Below are 25,198 nucleotides of genomic sequence, written 5' to 3'. Positions count from 1 at the left end.
GTTAACCAAGTTAACTTTTCTGTGGACAATAAAAGCAAACTCCGAGTCCAACATACTGACCGTGATGACTGAATTTATGAAGAGTAGGATTTTCCTAGTAAGAATCTAGAAATGTACCCATGTACCGCCCTCTAAATACGGTTTTTAACATGAATAATCCATCTAGACATGAGCCAATTGAGACTTGTGGGGGGGCTGAGTGAGGCGGTGGACAGGAAGTGACATCAGGTGTTGATTTCACAGAGCCCATAACGACGAATGCTGCTTCCGTCAACAACAACACGACCGAATCGGTTCTTTTGAACGGCTCATCACCATGAACGATGGGAATGGGAACAATGGATACGATGGGTAATTCAAAACAGTGATGTTACTGTCAAACTAGGGGTGCTGGAGCCTATCCCAGCTGTCTTTGGACGAGAGGCGGGGTACACCCTGGACTGGTGGCCAGCCAATCACAGGGCACATATAGTAGACAAACAACCATTCACACTCACATTCATACCTATGGACAATTTGGAGTGGCTAATTAACCTAGCATGTTTTTGGAATGTGGGAGGAAACCGGAGTACCCGGAGAAAACCCACGCATGCACGGGGAGAACATGCAAACTCCACACAGAGATGGCCGAAGGTGGAATTGAACCCTGGTCTCCGAGCTGTGAGGTCTGCGTGCTAACCACTCATCCACCGTGCAGCCAGGTTATAATCATTCATTCATTCATTCATTTTCTACCGCTTTTTCCTCACGAGGGTCGCGGGGGGTGCTGGAGCCTATCCCAGCTGTCGTTGGACGAGAGGCGGGGTACACCCTGGACTGGTGGCCAGCCAATCACAGGGCACATATAGACAAACAACCATTCACACTCACATTCATACCTATGGACAATTTGGAGTGGCTAATTAACTTAGCATGTTTTTGGAATGTGGGAGGAAACCGGAGTACCCGGAGAAAACACGCAAACTCCACACAGAGATGGCCGAAGGTGGAATTGAACCCTGGTCTCCGAGCTGTGAGGTCTGCGTGCTAACCACTCATCCAGGTTATAATCAGTATTTCAAAATTCAAACTCATATTGGTGGGATGTCTAAATTAATTCCTCCCATGATAAAACTAATTAATGCCAGGCTGGCTTCTTAAAACTTACGGCTCACCAAAATCCGGCTCCCCTCAAAGAGCCAAAAATCTCTAATCACTAATCATGGTAGACCATGTCAGCTACCTTTTGATCTGAATACGGACCATCTATATGGTAATGGTAATGGTAATGGTAATGGTAATGGTTTAATTTCATTTGAACATGCATCAGATTCCAATTGAGTGCATCCCATAATCAGTTCCCAGTTCCACATGTCCAAAAGGAGTAGGAAGAAGCAAAGCTTATTAAATCCTACCCCTCCATCTGGTACTTTTACAATCAATAACTGTTACATTTGTTCACTTCCTGCTTTCCATAATACAGTTTAAGGTTTTTTTTTAATAACAATAATAACAATATCACTATAGTTTGGTTAATATGCATGGAAATATTGGGGGAAGGGTTTCAAGGCGAAATAGGTGACCTCCCATGACGTGCATGGATTGCACAGACATGTATTCTTGTCTCAAAGGGATGATGGGAAAAATTCCCAACAAAGTTTTCCTTTAAGGCGATCCTAACCGGGCAATGAGTTGAGAGTCTGGTGCATATAAAGCTAAAAAAAAAAAATGGCTGCAGAGAAGCAGGTGAAGATGAAAAGGCAGAGAAGATGCAATCCAATTCCCATTGGGATGTAAAATACAAGTAATCAAACATCCCCTTTCATGTTGAGAAGAGAAAGGATGACTCCTGCTCAAAGAAATCCAAACAGCAAATGTTCCAGTTGGATCTGTGCAGTCGGACCAGCAGAGAACCGGACATAGGCGGTGTCATCATTGTGAAATATAGACATAGACATAGATCAGTGGTCTCAAACATGCGGCCCGCGGTCCAAATGTGGCCCGCAGGACACTACTTTGAGGCCCCCGCCTTGATATGAAAGTTTAATGTTAGTTTGATATGGATGCTGTATGGTATCATGTACCCAGAAAAAATGATTACGTTTGATTCATGTTCATGTTAAAGGTTAAATAACTGTTAATAGTTATCCTCCCTGTCCGTGTGGAAGTGGTAAGTTTTTGGCTTTTTTAAGTTTAAAGGAAATAACTTGAAGGCTAGCGTTTAGGTCACTAGCTCTCTAGTTTGCGAGTTAGCATGTGTCTCAAGACCCTGCAGTTGCGCAATATGTCGTAAATAAAAATATTTGTCTACGCACCAACTATATGTGGTTTCTTAAGTTTTTATTATTTGCCGTTTTATTATTATTATTATTATTATTCTATTTATTTATTTATTACTGATTGATTGCTTTTCTTTATTCTTGATTTGTTTATTTATTTTTCATCTTATTTTGTGAAGTTGCCTGGCTCCCGTGTAATAATAAATAATAAAAAATAATAATAAATAATAAATAATAAATAATAAATAATAAATAATAAATAATAAATAATAAATAATAAATAATAAATAATAAATAATAAATAATAAATAATAAATAATAAATATGGAGAATAAATAGATTACATCAAATATGTGAAGTTGCCTGGCTCCCGTGAAATAATAAATAATAAATAATAAATAATAAATAATAAATAATAAATAATAAATAATAAATAATAAATAATAAATAATAAATAATAAATAATAAATAATAAATAATAAATAATAAATAATAAATAATAAATAATGTGGAGAATAAATAGATTACATCACATATGTGAAGTTGCCTGGCTCCCGTGTAATAAAAAATAAAAAATAAAAAATAAAAAATAAAAAATAAAAAATAAAAAATAAAAAATAAAAAATAAAAAATAAAAAATAAAAAATAAAAAATAAAAAATAAAAAATAAAAAATAAAAAATAAAAAATTATAAATAATAAATAATAAATAATAATGTGGAGAATAAATAGATTACAATGTACAGCGTAAACAGAAATGTGTACAAATATTTTAAATAATTTAGAGTAAATAACAAAAATGTATAGTTTTTGTTATTATATTATATGTCCATATTGTAAAATCTCAGAAGCATTTTTTTTTAATTCTGTGGATACAATGCCAGATAATTGGGACCACATCTAATTGAAGTACTAAGAGCTGAAAAAGAGTATTAGTATTATTATTATAGGCTGCTTGCCTAATGCATGGGAATCTGTCAACGCCCAGACAGAATGCTTCTGTCAACATGTTGAACAAAACATGTACGGTGACATAAATGATACATCATACAAGGCTTTGGCAGCTCCAGTAGGGCCGCCCCTTAACCCCCCGCCCCCCCTCTGCACCCAAGCCACCCAATAGGCTTTTGTGCTATTCAATGAGCCCATATGATATTTGTATGCTTTGTGTGTTGTGCGGCATTCAGACGTTTCCTTTGCACCCTCAGCTGCACGGTCTCATGGCCGTGTACCCGATTCTGTGCTTCCATTGGCCGGGACGGGCATCCATCTCCCTTTCTACCGTGGAGATAAGCTCAGCGGCATTGTGCCGATGGCGGGGGTCGGGCACATTGTTGCCAGGAAGAAGCTGTGCATTAATGTGGGTGGTGAAAGATGCCAGTGGTCAGTGAGTGGGGGGAATTGTGGGAACATTTTAGTCGGTTGGGGGGGCAACAGAAAGGGGCACACGAGGGTTAACACCGCTGAACATATACATACATCTATGTATGTTTCAGTGTTATAGTCCAATGTTTTCTATTTCATTTCAAAGAAATACAACATCAGACATGATCTCAGGGAAGAAGTACATTTGAAACACTTCTATGCTAGGATACGTTAAAAAGCTAGTCAAAAAAACTATTATTTAAAAAAAAAAAACTTATGGAAATAACAATTTATTATGGAATAAAATAAAATAAAATAAAATAAAATAAAATAAAATAAAATAAAATAAAATAAAATAAAATAAAATAAAATAAAATAAAATAAAATAAAAACAAAAACTTAAATTATGTTAGGAAAGCAGGAAGTGAACAAAATATATTTAAAAACAAAAAAAATTAATTAAATTTAAAAAATAAAAATAAAAAAATTTAAAAAATTTAAAAAAGAATAAAAAATAAAAACAAAAAAAACTGTATTATGGAAAGCAGGAAGTGAACAAATGTAACAGTTACTGATTGTACAAGTACCAGATGGAGGGGTAGGATTTAATAAGCTTTGCTTCTTCCTACTCCTTTTGGACATGTGGAACTGGGAACTGATTATGGGATGCACTCAATTGGAATCTGATGCATGTTCAAATGAAATAAAACCATTACCATTACCATAAAATGTTTCATAAACCATAACAACAACCCGGGACTCCTGTCTAAAATGTTTATTTTCTCTGATTATGTCAACTATATTTGGTTATACAAGTGTAAAAGTTACTATAGGGGTGTTATTTAATGTGTAGAGATCTCTATTGACTGTTTTCTGGACTACACTTTTCCCTAGCTTCATTGCCTCACAGTATTCTTTGTAATTCCCACAAACATAACATAAACAGTCCATAATGGATGGTGGTCAACACAGTCACACATTCCCAAGAACATACATACGTCCACACCGGAAAGCAAAGACTATATTGCCTCCCCGTGGTGTCTAACAAGCATAAATGATAAATGTAATAAAAAAGTCAAGCCTGATCATTATTCAGCCCCTTGCGCTAACATGCCGTCATTGGAATGAATGCTGCTCAAAATGAAACAAAGTGTTGTTTTGGAGTCGCACACCCTGGTTGATGGATGAGACCTTCACCTGACTGTGCAGCCATCCATCTCCGAGGCACACCCGGACACACACGCTAATGTGATGTATGCCATGCAGATTTGCGTATGTTTACTTTGTAGTCATAATAAGAACACCAGGAACTGGGACTTCATGAGTTTGTCAACAGACCAACAGGTTCCACTGAAAACGCTGTTGATTGTTTTTCCGTTATTTCCTATGGGATAAATTAATGGAAAAAATGATCATAATCAACTTAATTGTCAAATATGCTATACATGGGCTGCACGGTGGACGAGTGGTTAGCTCGCATACCTCACAGCTCGGAGACCCTAGTTCAATCCCACCCTCTCTGTGTGGAGTTTGCATGCTTCTCCGGGCACTCCGGTTCCCACCCACATTCCAAAAACATGCACCTGGGAACACCTGGGGAAGTAGGATTGCAAGGTTTATAGTGAGCATAAATCATTCTTTATATTCTAAGACAGTAATCTAACTGTAGGGGCTGCACGGTGCATGAACGGTTAGCGCACAGGCCTCACAGCTATTGAGACCAGGGTTCAATTCCTTGCATGTTTTCCCCGTGCATGCGTGGGTTTTCTCCGGGTACTACGGTTTCCTCCCACATTCCAAAAACATGCTAGGTTAATTAGCGACTCCAAATTGTCCATAGGTATGAATGTGAGTGTGAATGGTTGTTTGTCTATATGTGCCCTGGGATTGGCTGGCCACCAGTCCAGGGTGGACCCCGCCTCTCGCCCCAAGACAGCTGGGATAGGCTCCTCTCGGAACCCCGGTGCAGCAAATAATAAATAATAAAATTACAACTACTAAAGTAAATAATGAACAATGAACAGGTATGAAAGTGGTGCAAATTAGCATGGGTGAAGTGAGATTAAAATGATTTAGATTAAAATTTGAGAGTTCCCAATCCCTTTTTTTTAGTTGGGAACTGATATTTTCCTGAAACTTACCTATGTTCTATTGCTGAATACTAAAAAAAAATAAAAAAAGTAGATACTAACATTTTTTCCTGATGGAAGACAAGAGTCTAATCCAGGGGTGGGCAAACTACGGCCCGGGGGCCACATCCGGCCCGCCAAGTGTTTGAATACGGCCCGTCCGTTCTTTCCAAAGTATTTCATTTAAACTCAACATACGAACTGGCATCATGGCCTGAGCCAACCTTTTGATGGTTTTATCAATTTTGTTATTTGATGTGGTCTGTTGTTTACAAAGTGCTCCTGAAAAAAGGGACACAAGCATAATGATGATGATAATAATAATAATAATAATAAAAAATTTTAAAATATTTAAATATTTTATATTTAAATATTTAAATATTTTATATTTAAATATTTTATATTTAAATATAAAATATTTAAATATAAAATATTTAAATATAAAATATTTAAATATAAATATAAAATAATAAATAATAATAGCAGATTGCATGACACTTTTACAGATACAATAATACCAGGTGGACTGTTACGTGTAAAATATATAGTCTGCCCCCCCCCCCTTTTTTGTTAAATCAATGCGGCCCACGAGTCAAAAAGTTTGCCCACCCCTGGTCTAATCTAACTTTTGGGTGGGTCCATGTTCTTATAACCATACAACACAATATTCTGTGTGCCTCGAAAGATCAGTGGAAATCGTGTAAAATGGGCGGTACCGAACGGGTTGTTTGGAGAAATGGCTGGGTTTGAGTTCATGAAATAAGATTAAGAAAAGTGAGTGAAAATTTCCTTTTTTCATTCATCCATCCATTTTCTGTGCTGCTTAATCCCATAGGTTACATACGTTAGCATGCTTACTTCTTCTTAATATGCTAACGTAATATATCTAACTTATTTAAAGTGCCACATTCTGAGCTCAAATCTTCATTTTACTATGAAAACTCTTGCAAAATGTGAATGACCATTTTTGAATGACCAAGCTGGATCAGTCCGAGCAGAAGATAAGTCCATGTTATGAGCCATCAGGGTGAAATACGACCGAGAGGCCACGGCGGAGTCAATGAAGCCCTGTGGGGGAGCTTTCCACAGCGGGCGGCGGCAAAGTCCCCAAGTTCCCATTACCCTTGGCCTCGTAGTCCTTGAGCGGCAACATCTTGTCCACCCCGAGACCTCCAACATCCATCTCCATCCATCCATCAGTGGCAGCCATGAGCCTGGATGCGTGGATGTGTGTCACTGTGGCTCGGCGGGCACGCGTCACGGCAGCTTCACCGGCGGGCGCCCGGGCTAATTTGATTTTTAATGCGACGCGACTCGTCAAGATTAATTAATCTGATTTGACTTGTGCTAATTTCTGGCACCCACGTCGCTTGCATGGCATGGTAAAATAAACACGCCGGCGGTGCGGCGTCCTGACGCACATGCCGAGAATGAAGCCGTCCTGCGGCGACAGGTGAAGCGGAAGCATGTCGGCGCCGGCATGCGTTGACATGCGTTTGATCGCGAACACGGGCGGGACCGGCAAGGGGAGCGCTGGGAGGCAGTGAACCAATCACGACAACAGCCCGGCTCTCGGAAGGAGGGCCAACAACGCGAAAGGTTAACAACTATTTTTACTGGCAAAAATATGGGTCACATCGGACAAGTTGTACTCTGATTCTTCTTTCAGGCTTTTAAAAAAGGTGGACAGACACGTCCGAGGGGGGGGGGGGGGGCTGCCCAAGCATCGCACATCCTCCTCGTCTTGCAGAGTCAGGGGCACTTCAACTGTTCCAAACGCTCCCTGCAAGGCAACTTTAAATATGAATAGAGCTCAGAGGCTGGAGAAGGCTTTGTAAAATCACTTTCCCCGGCGTTTGCACACCCGGCCCACAGCTGCCCACTCACTTTGCAAGGTGCATGTGGAGGTATTGGAACATGACGCCACAAAGAGTACACTTCAAAGTCAGCTCGCCTTTTGTGCTGGACTGATGCAAACCCACTAGCGTGCACAGAAATATGCCAAACTGAGGGGTTTTTTTTTTTTTGGTTTCTTTTTTGAGTCAAATGCCATCTATATTTCTAACTCTCATGCTTTCTGGCACGGAACCAATCTCTCAGCATGGCAGCGACCGCACATTGGAGAAACAGCCTACGCCTGCTGCTTTCCGACAGGAAAAAAGTGAAAGAGCATAATAAAGAAAATGGACACCAGCTTTGAAAGCCAAAGTCAAGCTTCTCCTTTTTTTGCATGCAATATATGTACAGCCGTATCAAAAATTTGTACATTTTCTCATGTAAGGATAATTCATAATGCCTTAACTCCTTAACTCCTTATTTCTAAAATCACAAAATACTTCAACTTGCTGATATAGTTCATCTTCTGGAAGTAATTAATCAACATTCATGGTGCGGCAAATTTGCACAACTAGAGACTGGTTTCAGCGATGAAAAGTGTAATTGTCCTTGAACCTAAATAAAACTAAAATCATGCAGTTTGCTAACAGCAGAAAGGACACCAGCAAATACAAATAGACGGTGTAAACAATGAAAAAGTGAACGAAAAATAAATTTCTGGGGATCACAATAGATGAAAATATGAGCTGGAAACCTCATATTACAAATATACAACATAAGGTGGCCAGAAATATTTCAATATTGAACAAAGCAAAATTTTGTTCTCAATCAGAAATCACTCCACACTCTTTATTGCTCTCTGGTTCTACCATATCTTACTTATTGTGTGGAAATATGGGATAATAACTATAAAAGCAATCTTCACTGGCTAAATGTACTGCAAAAAAGGCCAGTAAGGATAATTCATAATGCCGCCTACAGAGAACATACTAACTCAGGGGTGGGCAAACTACGGCCCGGGGGCCACATGCGGCCCGCCAAACGTTTGAATCCGGCCCGCCAATTGCTTTTTAGTATTTCAACTTTTAACATACCAGCTGGCAACATGACTTTCAAGTCGGATGTCTTATTCAGTAAAAAAAAAAAAAAAATCGTAGTTTGATGTATCTGATGTTTAAAGTGCTCCTGAAAAAAGGAGAAATGAAAACATATAGCTGATATTATATAAAATTAGACAAATAATTCAGGGCGTAAAATTATGAGCGTAAAAATTCTTAAAATTCTTAAAATTCTTAAAATTCTTACAATTCTTAAAATTCTTAAAATTCTTAAAATTATTAAAATTATTAAAATTATTAAAATTATTAAAATTATTAAAATTATTAAAATTATTAAAATTATATGCGTAAAATCATGTGTGTTAAATATATGTTCTGGCCCCCCGCACAATTTTGTTAACTCAATGCGGCCCGCGAGTCAAAAAGTTTGCCCACCCCTATACTAACTCCTTATTTGTAAAATGACAAATATTTCAACTTGCTGATATAGTTCATCTTCAAACAGCTAAAATAATGCATAAGGCTAAAAATAAGCAATTAGCTAAAAATGTCATCCAGTACTTCTCTACAAGAGAGGAGAAATATGATCTCAGGGAAGAAGTACATTTGAAACACTTCTATGCTAGGACTACGTTATGCTAGCCATAGCATTTCAGTATGTGGAATCAAACTATGGAATGGATTGAGTAAGGAAATCAAACAATGCACAACGATGAGCCAATTCAAGAAACAATACAAGCAGTTGATGTTTGCTAAATACAAGGATGAAGAGTCTTGAACCAGTCATGATGTGCTATATATATATCACTATATTGACACGCACTATGGTACACATTATGGCATTGGATGCTCATATCACCGAGTACTTTGGTACGTGACAAATAAAAATTAAATTAAATTAAATTTTATATAAATATATTATATAAATATATTTTATATATAAAATATATATATCCTGCTTTCCTAATATAATTTAATTTAATTTAATCCTAGATAAAAAAAATAAAATAAAATTTTATAAAAAATACAATTCATAAAAATAAAATAAAATTGTATTTTTATAAATTGTATTTTTATAAAATTTTATTTATGTTTTTTTTTCGGGTTGGGTGGTACGGACCTTAGCATGCATTATGATATTTTTGGGATGCATCACCATATACGTACATCCATATCGAGGGCACCATACATGTCTATTATACACTCTCTAATGGTAATGGTAATGGTAATGGTAATGGTAATGGTTTTATTTCATTTGAACATGCATACATTTGTTCACGTCCTGCTTTTCTAAGATAATTTTTTTAATGAAATGAAATGAAATGAATTAAAATGAAATGAAATAAAATAAAAAAATAAAATTAAAATAAATAAATAAATAAAATAAAATAAAATTGCATTTTTATAAAATATTATTTTATTTTATTTCATTTCATTTCATTTTAATTAAAAATAATTTAATTAAAAATTTAAAAATAAAATAATATTTTATAAAAATACAATTTTTGTTTTATTTTATTGAAATGAATTAAAATATGAATGAATTAAAATGAAATGAAATGAAAAAAAATAAAATAAAATTGTATTTTTATAAAATATTATTTTATTTTAAAATTGTATTTTTATAAAATATTATTTTATTTTATTTCATTTCATTTCATTTTAATTCATTTCAATAAAATAAAACAAAAATTGTATTTTATAAAATATTATTTTATTTTTATTTCATTTCATTTTTATTGTATTATATATAAATTGTATTTTTATAAATTGTATTTTTTATAAAATTTAATTTAGTTTAATTTCATTTCATTTCATTTCATTAAAAAAATTATATTAGAAAAGCAGGACGTGAACAAATGTATGCATGTTCAAATGAAATAAAACCATTACCATTACCATTAGAGAGTGTATAATAGACATGTATGGTGCCCTCCATATGGATGTACGTATATGGTGATGCATCCCAAAAATATCATAATGCATGCTAAGGTCCGTACCACCCAACCCTATTAAAAAAAAAACATACTACATTTATTGATGTCTTTGCACTGATGCTCATTGGACGTGAATATTTAGCTAGATGTTTACCCTTTAGTGTGCTGTAGTTCAGGAGTAGAAGAGTTACTTCATATGCATGGACCGGGGGCCCCTGCGGGGGGGCCTCACTTCCAAAGAGAGGTTGTGTTTTTCCCAAGAGAACTACACTAGTCCATCGCAAGTGAAGCAGTGGAAGCTGAAGGTGCATCTCCACCATCAAGTGGGCTATGGTCATCACTCATGCACTGGTCTGGTTCCCGGTCTTGAATTAATCATGGAAGCCGTTCTGGAAATTCTTTGAAGGTTCGCTTTTAACTTTTGTGCTGGAACACGGACGGACTTGACGCATCATCACCCGAGCGTCCTTGGGAGTCGGAGGAGGCAAATATTTAGCCACCTGTTATCAGCTTCTTGTCACGGTGGAGGAGATGGAGAGCGAGGGCACAGCGAGATATACAACAACAATGCCGATCCCGCTTCCGAGTTTGCGGCTCCAGGAGCACAAATAACATTCCCACTGACAACTCGTTTCATCTTCTGCGCTAATGAATCCATCACGAGGAGCTTCAGGTGTCGCAGCCTTGAGCGGGGGGGGGGGAGTAATGGCTTGGATAAGTCATCATCATCATTATCAATTATGATTATTATTAACATCCTCAGCTTCAAGTCCAAGTTAAGCATCAACAGTTGGAGAACTTTGTCGGTGTTCAAGGTTGTTCCGACGAAGGATGTGTCAGAGATGTGCATCCTAAACGCGAGAACGTGTCGTGGAATGAATAGGTAAGCGGGAGAATGCGGGCGCTGTCCCGGTACCGAGTGAGCAAGTGCGTACGTGAGCGTCTCCTCCACGGGGAGCGTAAAGCGGCGTAGTCAGGGAGCTGTCAGCAGAGAAACCAGGAAGCGGGTTGATCACAGGGAGGCGGCGTGTTTGAAGTCTCCCAGGGACTGACAGCTTCTCTCCCCACGGGAACGCCTTCCCTCGCCCAGATCCTTCCCCCCGCTTTCGTGCTCCGCTTCCCCGCATAGATGAGGTGCATTGCGGGGGGTTGGTTGGTATGTCGGGTATAGTATGTACGTGGAAGCACGCTTGTGGTCTAATGGGATTTTGAGATGCGTGTGAGGGAGAAGCTCCAAAACAAGCATCCCGGTGTGAGTGTATTTGTGTAAATACCGACATGACGAGCTGCCATATTTGATAATCTGACATTCCGTGTGACGTTCAATCTAAATGTGCAGCGAGACAGCCGACCTTCAGATTGAAGATGGATGACTGCGCAATTGAAAGCAATTTAAATACATAATTGTGTAATACAAAATAAAGGCCATCTTTCACTGTTTATTTTCAAAGATGATTATTATTATTTTGGCAAAAGCAGGCCCCGCCTCCGCGGGGTCAAGGTGCAGCAGAATTTCATCTCTAATGGGTTGTGTGTTAGCAGGAGGCCATCCGTCATGACGACAGACTGCGGGCTTGGATGTCCCCGTCACTAAGCTGTCTCTTTGTCAGCCAGCCAAAAAAAAAAAAACGAGCACCAAAAGCCACCAACGCGGCAAAAAGCGTACAAATATGCAAATGAACAAGAAAATAAACATCACCCTGCAAAAACGAGCCATCCATCAATGACCGCTTTCTAAGCAGCTCAGCATCTGCAACACCAATCAGGCGCTCCCGACACCGGGTGTGATGATGGCACGCCACCCCCGTCATCTCGCCACCCCCTCTCCGATATCACCGACACGCTCGCCGCCACTTGTCATGCACACTTTGTCCAAATTTCCGCTCCGTTTCTGTGCTCATCGCTTTAAATTCATCGCTTTGTTGGCTTTTCCGCTCATTAATTTCCCAATCCAGTCGGAATTCCAGACTTTCCTTCCATTACGTCTCCATGTGATTGGACGAATCAGTGCACCACTGATAACTGGTGTACAAATCAGGACAGATTAATAATAAAAAAAAAAGGTTATTTGTTCTTGTTTTTAACAGAAACCCCCCAGTTTAAGTTCCTTTCAGGGGAGCCAAAATCTTGGAATGGAAACAAAGACCTCGGAATGGAATAAAAGTCAAAAGAGGGGGGAAAAACATGAAGCAGTTGGAATTCTGGAGTCACTGAGTCAGGCCAGACTCGTGTTGCTTTTCAGACGGGCGTCTCCGCTTACAGGCTCTCGAACTTCACGAGACGATCAACCCGAACCGACCTCTTTACCCACTAACCCACATAACAAGTGGATGCTGGCGATGAACCCCCCCCCCCCCAAAAAAAAAAATCACACTGGCTCGCCGCGGTGGGAAGGGAAATTTAATAGGCGACATGTTTATGATGTAAAATTGACTTTTTACCGATGTTGTATCGTTATCATGTGTGTTCTTAAAGCCTGTTTATGAGCACCCCCCTTACTTAAAATGAAAACCGGACTATGTTGATCAGCAATGATGCCCGTGAGGTGGTTTGAGTTTTTTTTTTTTTACATTTTTCCAATTTAAAAAAACATGCCATGTCTCAAAAAAAGGTTGAAAATCACTGCCATAGGGTACATTAAAAAGGAGTCTAGTGCCTGTCTTACTGAACAACGCCACCTAGTGGCCAATACAGTACTGCATTCACAATTACAATGTTACTGCCTTGGATTTCATTCATTTTATTAGACAATTTTGCTACTTTTGTGTTTGAAAATAATTAATAAAAATAAAAACTCCCAAATAATCCACCTTTCTCAAGCACCTCATTCGAGCATAACGTTTTTTTTTTTATTTTTTATTGTCAGAAGCCGCAGTCGCCACAGTGGTGCACGAACACAGACGCGTAAAGGTCTGTGGTCAGCCACCCGGCGGCTTGTGGTGGGCGTCCTGACTACGAGCTGCGAGCGAGACGTTGTTCATATGTATTACCCCAACCAACAGCCCCCGTTGGCTTACTCGTACTTGAAGCTAATTTGACAACGAGGGGGTGTCGGGTTCCGACGACGCCGTGAAAAGTCAGTCCCCCCTGAATTCTCACACTTTTATTACCAATGCGGCGTGAAGACGATTGTTGTTCAGAAAGCATGAAAGCCAATCAAATGTTCCACCCATGCTGTGGCGTCTGTTTATGCGTTTGTCTCCACTAGCTCATGCCCCCCCCCCATAAAAAAAAAAACGACTTCCTTGCATGCTCACTGGTTTTATGACAAGAGAATTCATGCTTCTATTTCTCACGGCAAGTCTTCCAGGTCCTGAAGCGGCAATAACCCCAAACCATCACACTACCTCCGCCATATTTTACTGTTGCTGTGATGTTCTTTTTTTTTTATTTTTCATTCATTTTTCAATTTTTCATTCATTTTTCCATTATTTCCTATGGGATAAATTAATGGAAAAATTGGAACAAATCTGAGATTGACCAATGTCAAAATGATCAATCAACTTATTGTCAAATATGCATGGGCTGCACGGAGGTCGAGTGGTTAGCGCGCAGACCTCACAGCTAGGAGACCAGGGGTTCAATTCCACCCTCGGCCATCTCTGTGTGGAGTTTGCATGTTCTCCCCGTGCATGCGTGGGTTTTCTCCGGGTACTCCGGGTTTCCTCCCACATTCCAAAAACATGCTAGGTTAATTAGCCACTCCAAATTGTCCATAGGTATGAATGTGAGTGTGAATGGTTGTTTGACTATATGTGCCCTGTGATTGGCTGGCCACCAGTCCAGGGTGTACCCCGCCTCTCGCCCAAAGACAGCTGGGATAGGCTCCAGCACCCGTCGCGACCCTCTTGAGGAAAAGCGGTAGAAAATGAATGAATGAATGAAAATAAAAAAAAATAAAATAAAATAAAATAAAATAAAATAAAATAAAATAAAATAAAATAAAATAAAATAAAATTAGATTAGATTAAATTAAATTAAATTAAATTAAATTAAATTAAATTAAATTAAATTAAATTAAATTAAATTAAATTAAATTAAATTAAATTAAATTAAATTAAAGGGTGTAAACCGCCTCTCGAACAAAGACAGCTGGGATAGGGTCCAGCACACCCCCGCGACCCTCGTGAGGAAAAGCGGTAGAAAATGAATGAATGAAATTTCATGTGTCTCCATAAATAAAAATTTATTTCAGATTTCATGTGTCTCCATAAATAAAAATAAAGCCATGTGACATCATTTGTGGACAAAGAGGATACCGAAGCTGAGATGAAGCCACACTTGGTGACCAGGCTTCCTGGCAACACATTAAAAGCATGTGCAGGCGTAAATCCACGTTTCCTAAAAAAGACTATCACAACATTTATACTTTAGCCCTTAAGGTGGAAGGGAATTTGGCCGCGTACAATATGGCTGAGCGTCTCATCAAGCGTATTAAAGAGAAAAAGAAAACTGCTGACACGGCGCCAGAGATGCAAGCTTTGAAGAGCAAGATACGGAGGAGTCCTGTCATGATTTGCATCTGCTGTTGTGACCTGAGCGGGTCACGCAACTCGACGAGGGACTTTCACAACCCTGGTGTTGTAGCGTTTAGCGTTGGAGACGGGGTGTGGCTCTAATCCTTCTTAATGGAGCCGGATACATGAACACACGCAGACTTCAATGAAGAAATACACTCGGCGCTCCAGCTGTGTACAGCTGTTGGGGAGGCCAGCATGTGGCTGACAGATGTATCGCAACAGGAAGACGCCATGGCACCGTGTGTTTTAGCTTTTTTTCCACCATCCGTTTCTATAGACTACGATTTGCATGTACAGTGTACAGTGTACAGTCAATGTGCAACATTTATGCTCACCAGACACAACATTAGGTACACCTGCATGACTTGAGATCCGAGACCCCTTCCTGATGTCTTCTTGTCATTCAAGTAATCGGTGAGGCCAGTGGTGTCCAAAAAATTCATTGGGGTGCTGCAATGACATCAGCCTCCCAATGGGCTCTGGATCCCTATGGTAAACAAAGGCAGCCATCCATGCATTTTCTATGCCACTTGTCCTCCAATGAAAGGGCAAACTTTCATTCATTCATTCATTCATTCATTCATTTTCTACTGCGTTTTCTCACAAGAGTGGAATTGAACTCGGATCTCCTAGCTGTGAGGCCTGCGTGTTAAGCACATGCAGCCTTGAGTAACTGATACACTCATCAATAATACATTTTAAATAGTACTGCTACTACTACTAATAAATTACACCTACAAACACCTATACCAGGGGTGGGCAAACTACGGCCCGGGGGCTACATGCGGCCCACCAAGCGTTTGAATCCGGCCCGCGAGTTGCTTTCTAAGTATTTCAACTTTAACATACAAACTGGCAACATGACTTGCTAGTTGGATGTCTTATTGAGTAAAAAAAAAAAAAAAAAAAAAAAAAAAAAAAAAAAAGTTTTTTGTAAAAAAAAAAAAAAAAAAAAAAACCTAATTTAATTTTACCGTTTTTTGTAAAAAAAAAAAAAAAAAAAAAAATCTGATGTTTAAAGTGCTCCCGAAAAAAGGGACATGAGAACATACAGCTGATAGTATAACACTTTTACAGATAAAATTAGACAAATAATTCAGGAAAATTATAAGCATAAAAAAGTGTGTCTGTGTTAAATATATGTTCTGCCCCCCCCCCCGGACAATTTTGATAACTCAATGAGGCCCACAAGTCAAAATATTTGCCCACTCCTCACCTATACCGTCTCAAACGTTCTTAGGTTTTTTTTGTTTATTTTATTCCAAATGTAATTATCAGCATCATGTTGTTGGAACACTTAGTTAACCGTCAATGACTGGATCTAATTTCCCTCTTTTGTGCCACTTTGTATTCTCCAAAGTCCTGTTTTCATTTCCTATTCACACGTGAACTTTTCACCTCCCTTGGATGACATTCAAATTCTGGCAACAGTCACTTCATTTCCACTCTTCATCCATCACCGCCCGCCACAACGGGAGTGGGGAAGTGGTCATATTCTGGGAACGGATGTGGATGACTGAGCTGGGACGGGCGCACCGTGCAACTTCATCGTACTCAATTCAGAGGGAGGGGCTAGGCATCGTTGCCGAGGACGCCTATCCGAGGGTTACATCTCACAAAGACTTACCGAAGCCAAAGGCAGCCGGTGCGGGGATGGGAGCCGACTGGACGGGCGTGGAGGTGTAGAGGCCGGTCACCAGCAGACCATCAAAGGACACACTGGTAGAGATGGTTACTAGGGAGAGGAGAACATTTGTTATTGTTACGTTTATCATAGCACATATGGACAACAAACATTTGTTATTGTTACGTTTATCATAGCACATATGGACAACAAACATTTGTTATTGTTACGTTTATCATAGTACATACGTACAACGAACATTTGTTATTGTTACGTTTATCATAGTAATTATGGACAACAAACATTTGTTATTGTTACGTTTATCATAGTAATTATGGACAACAAACATTTGTTATTGTTACGTTTATCATAGCACATATGGACAACGAACATTTGTTATTGTTACGTTTATCATAGCACATATGGACAACGAACATTTGTTATTGTTACGTTTATCATAGCACATATGGACAACAAACATTTGTTATTGTTACGTTTATCATAGCACATACGGACAACGAACATTTGTTATTGTTACGTTTATCATAGCACATACGGACAACGTCATTTTAATGACAAACCACTTAATGAAGCATCTTTGTATTTTGGTTGACCGTGACACAGGTAATGCCGTTTTAGGATAAGATACACAAAATTACTCATTAATCCTCATTCGTTCCACAGTAACTACTCTAAATGTATGTGCCCGAGTTCCTCAGTAACTACTCTACTCATTAGTTATTCATTCGTTCTTCAATCACTGAGCTTTAGTCATTAGTTCCGTGTTACTTAATACGTTAGTAGTAGTTACGTTATTACTTTAATTTTATGTGGCTTAGGTCCTCAGTAACTACTCATAGGTTCCCCAGTAAGTACTTTCAATTTGTGCTTTATTTCCTCAGTAACCACTGACTATTTCCACAGTAACTACTGTAAATGTGTGTGCCTTAGTCATTAGTTCCTCAATAACTACTCTACAATGAACTGAGTAGTTACTGAGTAAGCTACAAGTAACTACTCTAAAATATGTGCCTTAGTTATTCCTTCCTCGTTTGTTCTTCATTTGTTCCTCAGTAAATACTCTATTAATTGGTTCCTCAGTAACTACTCTACTCATTGGTTCCTCAGTAACTACTCTATTCATTAGTCCCTCAGTAACAAGTCATTAGTTCCCCAGTAACTACTCAATTTGTGCCTTAGTTCCTCAGTAACCACTCAATAGTTCCTCAGTAACTATTCTTTTCATTGGTTCCTCAGTAACTACTCTGTTCATTGGTTCCTCAGTAACTACTCTACTCATTTGTTCCTCAGTCACCACACAATAGTTCCTTGGTAACTACTCCATTCATTGTTTCCTCAGTAACTACTGTCTTAATTAGTTCCTCATTGTTTCCTCAGTAACTACTCTCTTCATTAGTCCCTCATTAACTACTCTAACTTTATGTGCCTTAGTTCTTTAGTAACTACTCTCTTCATTAGTTGCTCATTAGTTCCTCAGTAACTACTCTATTCATTAGTTCCTCAGTAACTAGTCATTAGTTCCCCAGTAACTACTCAATTTGTGCCTTAGTTCCTCAGTAACCACTCAATAGTTCCTCAGTAACTACTCTGTTCATTGGTTCCTCAGTAACTACTCTGTTTATTGGTTCCTCAGTAACTACTCTGTTCATTGGTTCCTCAGTAACTACTCTGTTCATTGGTTCCTCAGTAACTACTCTGTTCATTGGTTCCTCTGTAACTACTCTGTTCATTGGTTCCTCTGTAACTACTCTGTTCATTGGTTCCTCAGTAACTACTCTACTCATTTGTTCCTCAGTCCCCACTCAATAGTTCCTTAGTAACTACTCTCTTCATTAGTTCTTCATTAGTTCCTCAGTAACTACTCTAACTTTATGCGCCTTAGCTCTTTTGTAACTACCCTCTTCATTAGTTCTTCATTAGTTCCTCAGTAACTACTCCATTCACTAGTTCCTCAGTAACTACTGTGCTTTTATGCATCTTACTGTAAAGTGAGACCTTTAATTCAACATGTGAGCTGCTAGTGTGGAAACCCTGAAGGACCACAGGCTGGGGACATCCTGCAGCTAATGAGCAAATAGCCTTCAGGTCACATCAAATGAAATAGCATGGCAAGTGTGAAAGCACCTAAACACACTAGTCTAGTCTAACCATTCTAGTCCTGATGTTCAAGCAGCAGCGCATGTGAACGATTTCCCAGGGATTCAGTTCTACAGCTACGTATGTTCACACATAATCCCAGCATCATAGAGTCCTGTTCCTGGTTCATTGATTCATACCCCTGTTGTGGGACGAGTAGCATGCTAGTTAAAATCACATTCGATGTAACGTATGTCAGACCCCAATCAGCTCCCCCTGTTTCACAGACCAGCAGCCCAAACTGCAGTCCAGGTACCTTCAGGACTCAGCCAGACTGCAGCACATTAGTTCTCTTTGTTGAATTCCTTTGCTTAGTTCCTCATTAGTTCCTCAGTAACTACTCTAACTTTATGCGCCTTAGTTCTTTAGTAACTACTCTATTCATTAGTTCCTCAGTAACTAGTCATTAGTTTCCCAGTAACTACTCAATTTGTGCCTTAGTTCCGCAGTAACCACTCAATAGTTCCTCAGTAACTAGTCTGTTCATTGGTTTCTCAGTAACTACTCTGTTTATTGGTTACTCAGTAACTACTCTACTCATTGGTTCCTCAGTAACTACTCTGTCCATTGGTTCCTCAGTAACTACTCTGTCCATTGGTTCCTCAGTCACCACTCAATAGTTCCTTGGTAACTACTCTATTCATTGTTTCCTCAGTAACTACTGTCTTCATTAGTTCCTCATTGTTTCCTCAGTAACTACCCTCTTCATTAGTTCCTCATTAGTTCCTCAGTAACTACTCTAACTTTATGCGCCTTAGTTCTTTAGTAACTACTATCTTCATTAGTTCCTCATTCCTCAGTAACTACTCTATTCATTAGTTCCTCGGTAACTAGTCATTAGTTTCCCAGTAACTACTCAATTTGTGCCTTAGTTCCGCAGTAACCACTCAATAGTTCCTAAGTAACTAGTCTGTTCATTGGTTCCTCAGTAACTACTCTGTTGATTGGTTCCTCAGTAACTACTCTGTTCATTGGTTCCTCAGTAACTACTCTGTCCATTGGTTCCTCAGTCACCACTCAATAGTTCCTTGGTAACTACTCTATTCATTGTTTCCTCAGTAACTACTGTCTTCATTAGTTCCTCAGTAACTACTCTAACTTTATGCACCTTAGTTCTTTAGTAACTACTATCTTCATTAGTTCCTCATTCCTCAGTAACTACTCTATTCATTAGTTCCTCGGTAACTAGTCATTAGTTTCCCAGTAACTACTCAATTTGTGCCTTAGTTCCGCAGTAACCACTCAATAGTTCCTAAGTAACTAGTCTGTTCATTGGTTTCTCAGTAACTACTCTGTTTATTGGTTCCTCAGTAACTACTCTGTTGATTGGTTCCTCAGTAACTACTCTGTCCATTGGTTCCTCAGTCACCACTCAATAGTTCCTTGGTAACTACTCTATTCATTGTTTCCTCAGTAACTACTGTCTTCATTAGTTCCTCATTGTTTCCTCAGTAACTACCCTCTTCGTTAGTTCCTCATTAGTTCCTCAGTAACTACTCTAACTTTATGCGCCTTAGTTCTTTAGTAACTACTATCTTCATTAGTTCCTCATTCCTCAGTAACTACTCTATTCATTAGTTCCTCGGTAACTAGTCATTAGTTTCCCAGTAACTACTCAATTTGTGCCTTAGTTCCGCAGTAACCACTCAATAGTTCCTAAGTAACTAGTCTGTTCATTGGTTTCTCAGTAACTACTCTGTTCCTTGGTTCCTCAGTAACTACTCTGTTTATTGGTTCCTCAGTAACTACTCTGTTCATTGGTTCATCATTAACTACTCTGTTCATTGGTTCCTCAGTAACTACTCTATTCATTAGTTCCTCGGTAACTAGTCATTACTTCCCCAGTAACTACTCAATTTGTGCCTTAGTTCCGCAGTAACCACTCAATAGTTCCTAAGTAACTAGTCTGTTCATTGGTTTCTCAGTAACTACTCTGTTCATTGGTTCCTCAGTAACTACTCTGTCCATTGGTTCCTCAGTAACTACTCTGTCCATTGGTTCCTCAGTAACTACTCTGTTCATTGGTTCCTCAGTAACTACTCTGTTCATTGGTTCCTCAGTAACTACTCTGTCCATTGGTTCCTCAGTAACTACTCTGTTCATTGGTTCCTCAGTAACTACTCTGTTCATTGGTTCCTCAGTAACTACTCTGTCCATTGGTTCCTCAGTAACTACTCTGTCCATTGGTTCCTCAGTCACCACTCAATAGTTCCTCGGTAACTACTCTATTCATTGGTTCCTCAGTAACTACTCTCTTCATTCTCTTCAGCCAGACTTCCGCACATTAGTTCTCTTTGTTGAATTCCTTTGCTCCTGCAATGTCATCCTACTTGGCAGCCAGCTATCACCATCCCACCAACACGCCCCTCGTTGGAAGACAAGTCAGGGTGAGGTTGAACTAGGCGGTCCTGCACGGTGGAAACACAAAATCCCCTTTTTCCTTTCATTTCGGTCAATATTTCACTTGGGTCTCTTATAGTTAAAGTACCAAATCCCTGGACTGTCGAGTACGTTGATGAAGGCTGAAAACAACAAGCTCATTGGCTGCGACTCCGACAGGCAAGCTCACCATTCCAGGGCACCACAAACAGCATCCAGGCAGAAATCAGGGTTTATTTTCCTGTGGTTGAGATCTACTGCTTAGCGTAACCCGCAGCAAGTTCACTATTGATCCACCATGTAAACAAAGACCCTGAGTGACGGGACCAAAGCGCTGCTGGACAGTTTCCAGCCAGACAGACTCAAACACGGGGGAGCAGTCTGTGGCCGCCAGAAAAAACCCACTCCCAAAAGTTGCATTTTACACAAGCAGGAATAAAAAAACAAAACTTGCTGTTAGCAATAATGGAGGCATTCGAACTGTATTTCCGGGCCTGGAAACCCCCTTTGCATTCGGGTTGGCGTGTTTTTAGTATTGAATGGCAACATTTGGTCTCAGGGCTCGGTGTGTTTATAAGTGGGATCCCGGACAGAGCGCACTGTGTGGCCCCCCCGTCTCCCACCCTGCCTGTCGGCCTGTCTGGGTGCCGCCATTAACACGTCCTCGCACCAGACGCCCAATGTTTGCGTATGTCTGACGGTGTGTGCGTGCACTCCTTCGGTGAGTATTTCATGTACTACACCCGACATGTAAACACCTTTTTCTCATTGCCAAATTGAAATCAGAGTCATCATAGGGTTGCCAGGTATGTCATCCAGCTCATCGAGTCCCGATCCACCGTCTTGCACTTTATTATTTATTTTCTACATTTTCTAATTATAATTTAGTTATTGTGTGAATGAAAAATCTTATCTCAATGAGTTATTTATTTTTCTTATCTTATTTACGCTATTTCAGGGGTCTCAAACACGCGGCCCGCGGGCCAAATGTGGCCCGCAGGACACTACTTTGAGGCCCCCGCCTTGATATGAAAGTTTAATGTTAGTTTGATATGGATGCTGTATGGTATCATGTACCCAGAAAAAATTATTACATTTGATTCATGTTCATGTTAAAGGTTAAATAACTGTTAATAGTTATCCTCCCGCTCCGTGTGGAAGTGGTAAGTTTTTGGCTATTTAAGTTTAAAGTTTAAATAACTTGAAGGCTACCGTTTAGGTCGCTAGCTCTCTAGTTTGCGAGTTAGCATGTGTCTCGAGACCCTGCAGTTGCGCAATATGTTGTGAATAAAAAGAGTATAAATGTGACTATAGTCGTGTTTTGTCATGTCTACAGGGCTCTAATAATGCTTTGTTCATTTTAATATGAAAAAAATCATTTGTCTACCCACCAACTATATGTGCTTTCTTAAGTTTTTATTATTATTATTTATTATTATTATTATTTTATTTATTTATTACTGATTGATTGATTTTCTTTATTCTTGATTTGTTTATTTATTTTTCATCTTATTTTGTGAAGTTACCTGGCTCCCGTGTAATAAAAATAAAAAATAAAAAATAAAAAATAAAAAATAAAAAATAAAAAATAAAAAATAAAAAATAAAAAATAAAAAATAAAAAATAAAAAATAAAAAATAAAAAATAAAAATTTAAAAATTAAAAATTACAAATAATGTGGAGAATAAATAGATTACATCAAATATGAACAATGTACAGCTTAAACAGTAATGTGTACAAATATTTTAAATAATTTAGAATAAATAACAAAAATGTTATTTTATTTTAATCTGAAAAAAAAATTGTCTACCCACCAACTAAACATGGTTTCTTAGGTTTTTATTATTTGCCGTTTTATTATTATTATTATTATTATTATTATTATATTTATTCATTACTGATTGATTGATTTTCTTTATTCTCTTATTTGTTTATTTATTTTTCATTTTTCACTTTATTTTCATTCTTTTGTCCTTCAGAAACCTAACAATGGCCGTTACATTATCTTAAGTCGGCGTCAACAGGTCGCTTATGACAACATAACATTTGAGACCCAAAGGGGGTAATTATAGTATATATTACCGAAACTCAAAAACATGACTTTAGTTAAAACAAAGCATGTTGAGGAGCCTCCTAGAATAGAATCCTATCAGGTCTTCGCTTATATAAGGCATCTTTCCGTATCCCACTGCCAAAGCTGTGTGTCCTGGTTTTTAGGTCATCAAATATGCTTTGGGTGCATTTCTCCAAGTTTGGCAGCCTATGGTCTAGACCAGGGGTGGGCAAACTTTTTGACTGGCGGGCCGCATTGATTTAACAAAATTGACGGGGGGGCAGACTCAATATTTTACACGAAACAGTCCAGCTGGAATTATTGTATATGTAAAAGTGTCATGCAATCTGCTTTATGGGCACTTTGAGATCATTTATTTGATGTAAAGTACGTCATAAATTTATAATAATACATTTATTATTTTTTTTATTATATTATTTGTTATTATTATTATTTGTATTATTATTATTATTATTATTATTATATGCTTGTGTCCCTTTTTTCAGGAGCACTTTGTAAATAACAGACCACATCAAATAACGAAATTATTAAATCTGTAAAAGTGTCATGCAATCTGCTATATGTGCAATTTAAGATTATTTATTTGATGTAAAGTGCGTTATAAATTTATAATAATAAGAATAAATTTATTTTTATTTGATATTATTTATTATTATTTGATATTATTATTATTTTATTATTATTATTATGTAAAGTGCATTATAAATTTATAATAAGAAGAATAAATTTAGTATTATTTTATATTATTTGTTATTATTATTTTATATTATTATTACTATTATTATTATTATTATGTGCTTGTGTCCCTTTTTTCAGGAGCACTTTGTAAACAACAGACCGCATCAAATAACGAAATTATTGTATCTGTAAAAGTGTTATGCAATCTGCTATATGTGCACTTTCAGATCATTTATTTGATGTAAAGTGCGTTATAAATTTATAATAATAAGAATATTTTTTTTATTATTTATTATTATTTTATATTATTATTTGTTATTATTATTATCATTATGTGCTCGTGTCCCTTTTTTCAGGAGCACTTTGTAAACAACAGACCGCATCAAATAACGAAATTGATAAAACAGCCAAACCATGAAAATGTCGTCTCAGGCCATGATGCCAGCTTGTATGTTGACTTTAAATGAAACACTTTGGAAAGAACGGGCGGGCCGTATTCAAACACTTGGCGGGCCGGATGTGGCCCCCGGGCCGTGGTTTGCCCACCCCTGGTCTAGATGACTGGTATACTAAGTTTTGCTTGGCAACCGCAACATCGTGTTACCCCAACCTCGAACGCCACCGTATCCACTGAATGCAAGGAAAATGGTCTTCTCGTTCAAATAAGCGATGACAATGTTTGTACGTGTTAGCATTATTGTGGCGATTTCGCTTCCCGGCGCACATTACCATCACACATTGGAAGCGTTCACCTTACTCGCATTGATCCAAGGCCATCGTACGGTGGATTTAATGGAGTGGCGGACAGGATTTAATGCACGTCATCAGCCCTGGCTTCACCAACACACAATAGCCTCATGTGCACATTTCCATTGACCCGCATCATCAAGGTTACACACACACTCCATTACTTTGTGTGTTATGAGCGCGCACAAAAGAGTTTTTTCGGATCCACGGCTTTTACCGTTTTTTTTTTTTTCCAACCTCTCTCCATCGGTCTATTCCCCATTTGAGGATTCGTGGTAAAAGAAATAGCTCCCTTTCACGTTCTCTTTCGCACTTTCCTCTCGATGCTCTGTTTGATGTGCAGGCGTAAGGGTAGCAACGCTGGGAGCACAAGGTTAGCATCGGAAAAAAGGGAATGCAAAAAATAAGGGGGGGGGGGTAGTGATGGGCGTAGCGGT

General features: G+C 38.4%; 1 protein-coding gene across 2 annotated transcripts in view; it reads right to left on the bottom strand.

Annotated features, from left to right (window-relative positions):
• The window catches only part of reln (reelin), a 139,866-nt gene that overhangs the window by 87,101 nt on the left and 27,567 nt on the right, over positions 1-25,198 (bottom strand). For both annotated transcript variants that reach the window (XM_058075614.1, XM_058075615.1), the window contains exon 2: positions 16,730-16,837. In XM_058075614.1, coding sequence (XP_057931597.1) covers positions 16,730-16,837 — 108 coding nt within the window. The remainder of the gene's footprint in view (positions 1-16,729; positions 16,838-25,198) is intronic.

The sequence above is a fragment of the Doryrhamphus excisus genome, chromosome 6 (assembly GCF_030265055.1).
Source record: "Doryrhamphus excisus isolate RoL2022-K1 chromosome 6, RoL_Dexc_1.0, whole genome shotgun sequence".
Classification (NCBI taxonomy): domain Eukaryota; kingdom Metazoa; phylum Chordata; class Actinopteri; order Syngnathiformes; family Syngnathidae; genus Doryrhamphus; species Doryrhamphus excisus.
Note: the sequence above shows the minus strand (reverse complement) of the source record. Positions and strands in the feature narration are given on the sequence as shown.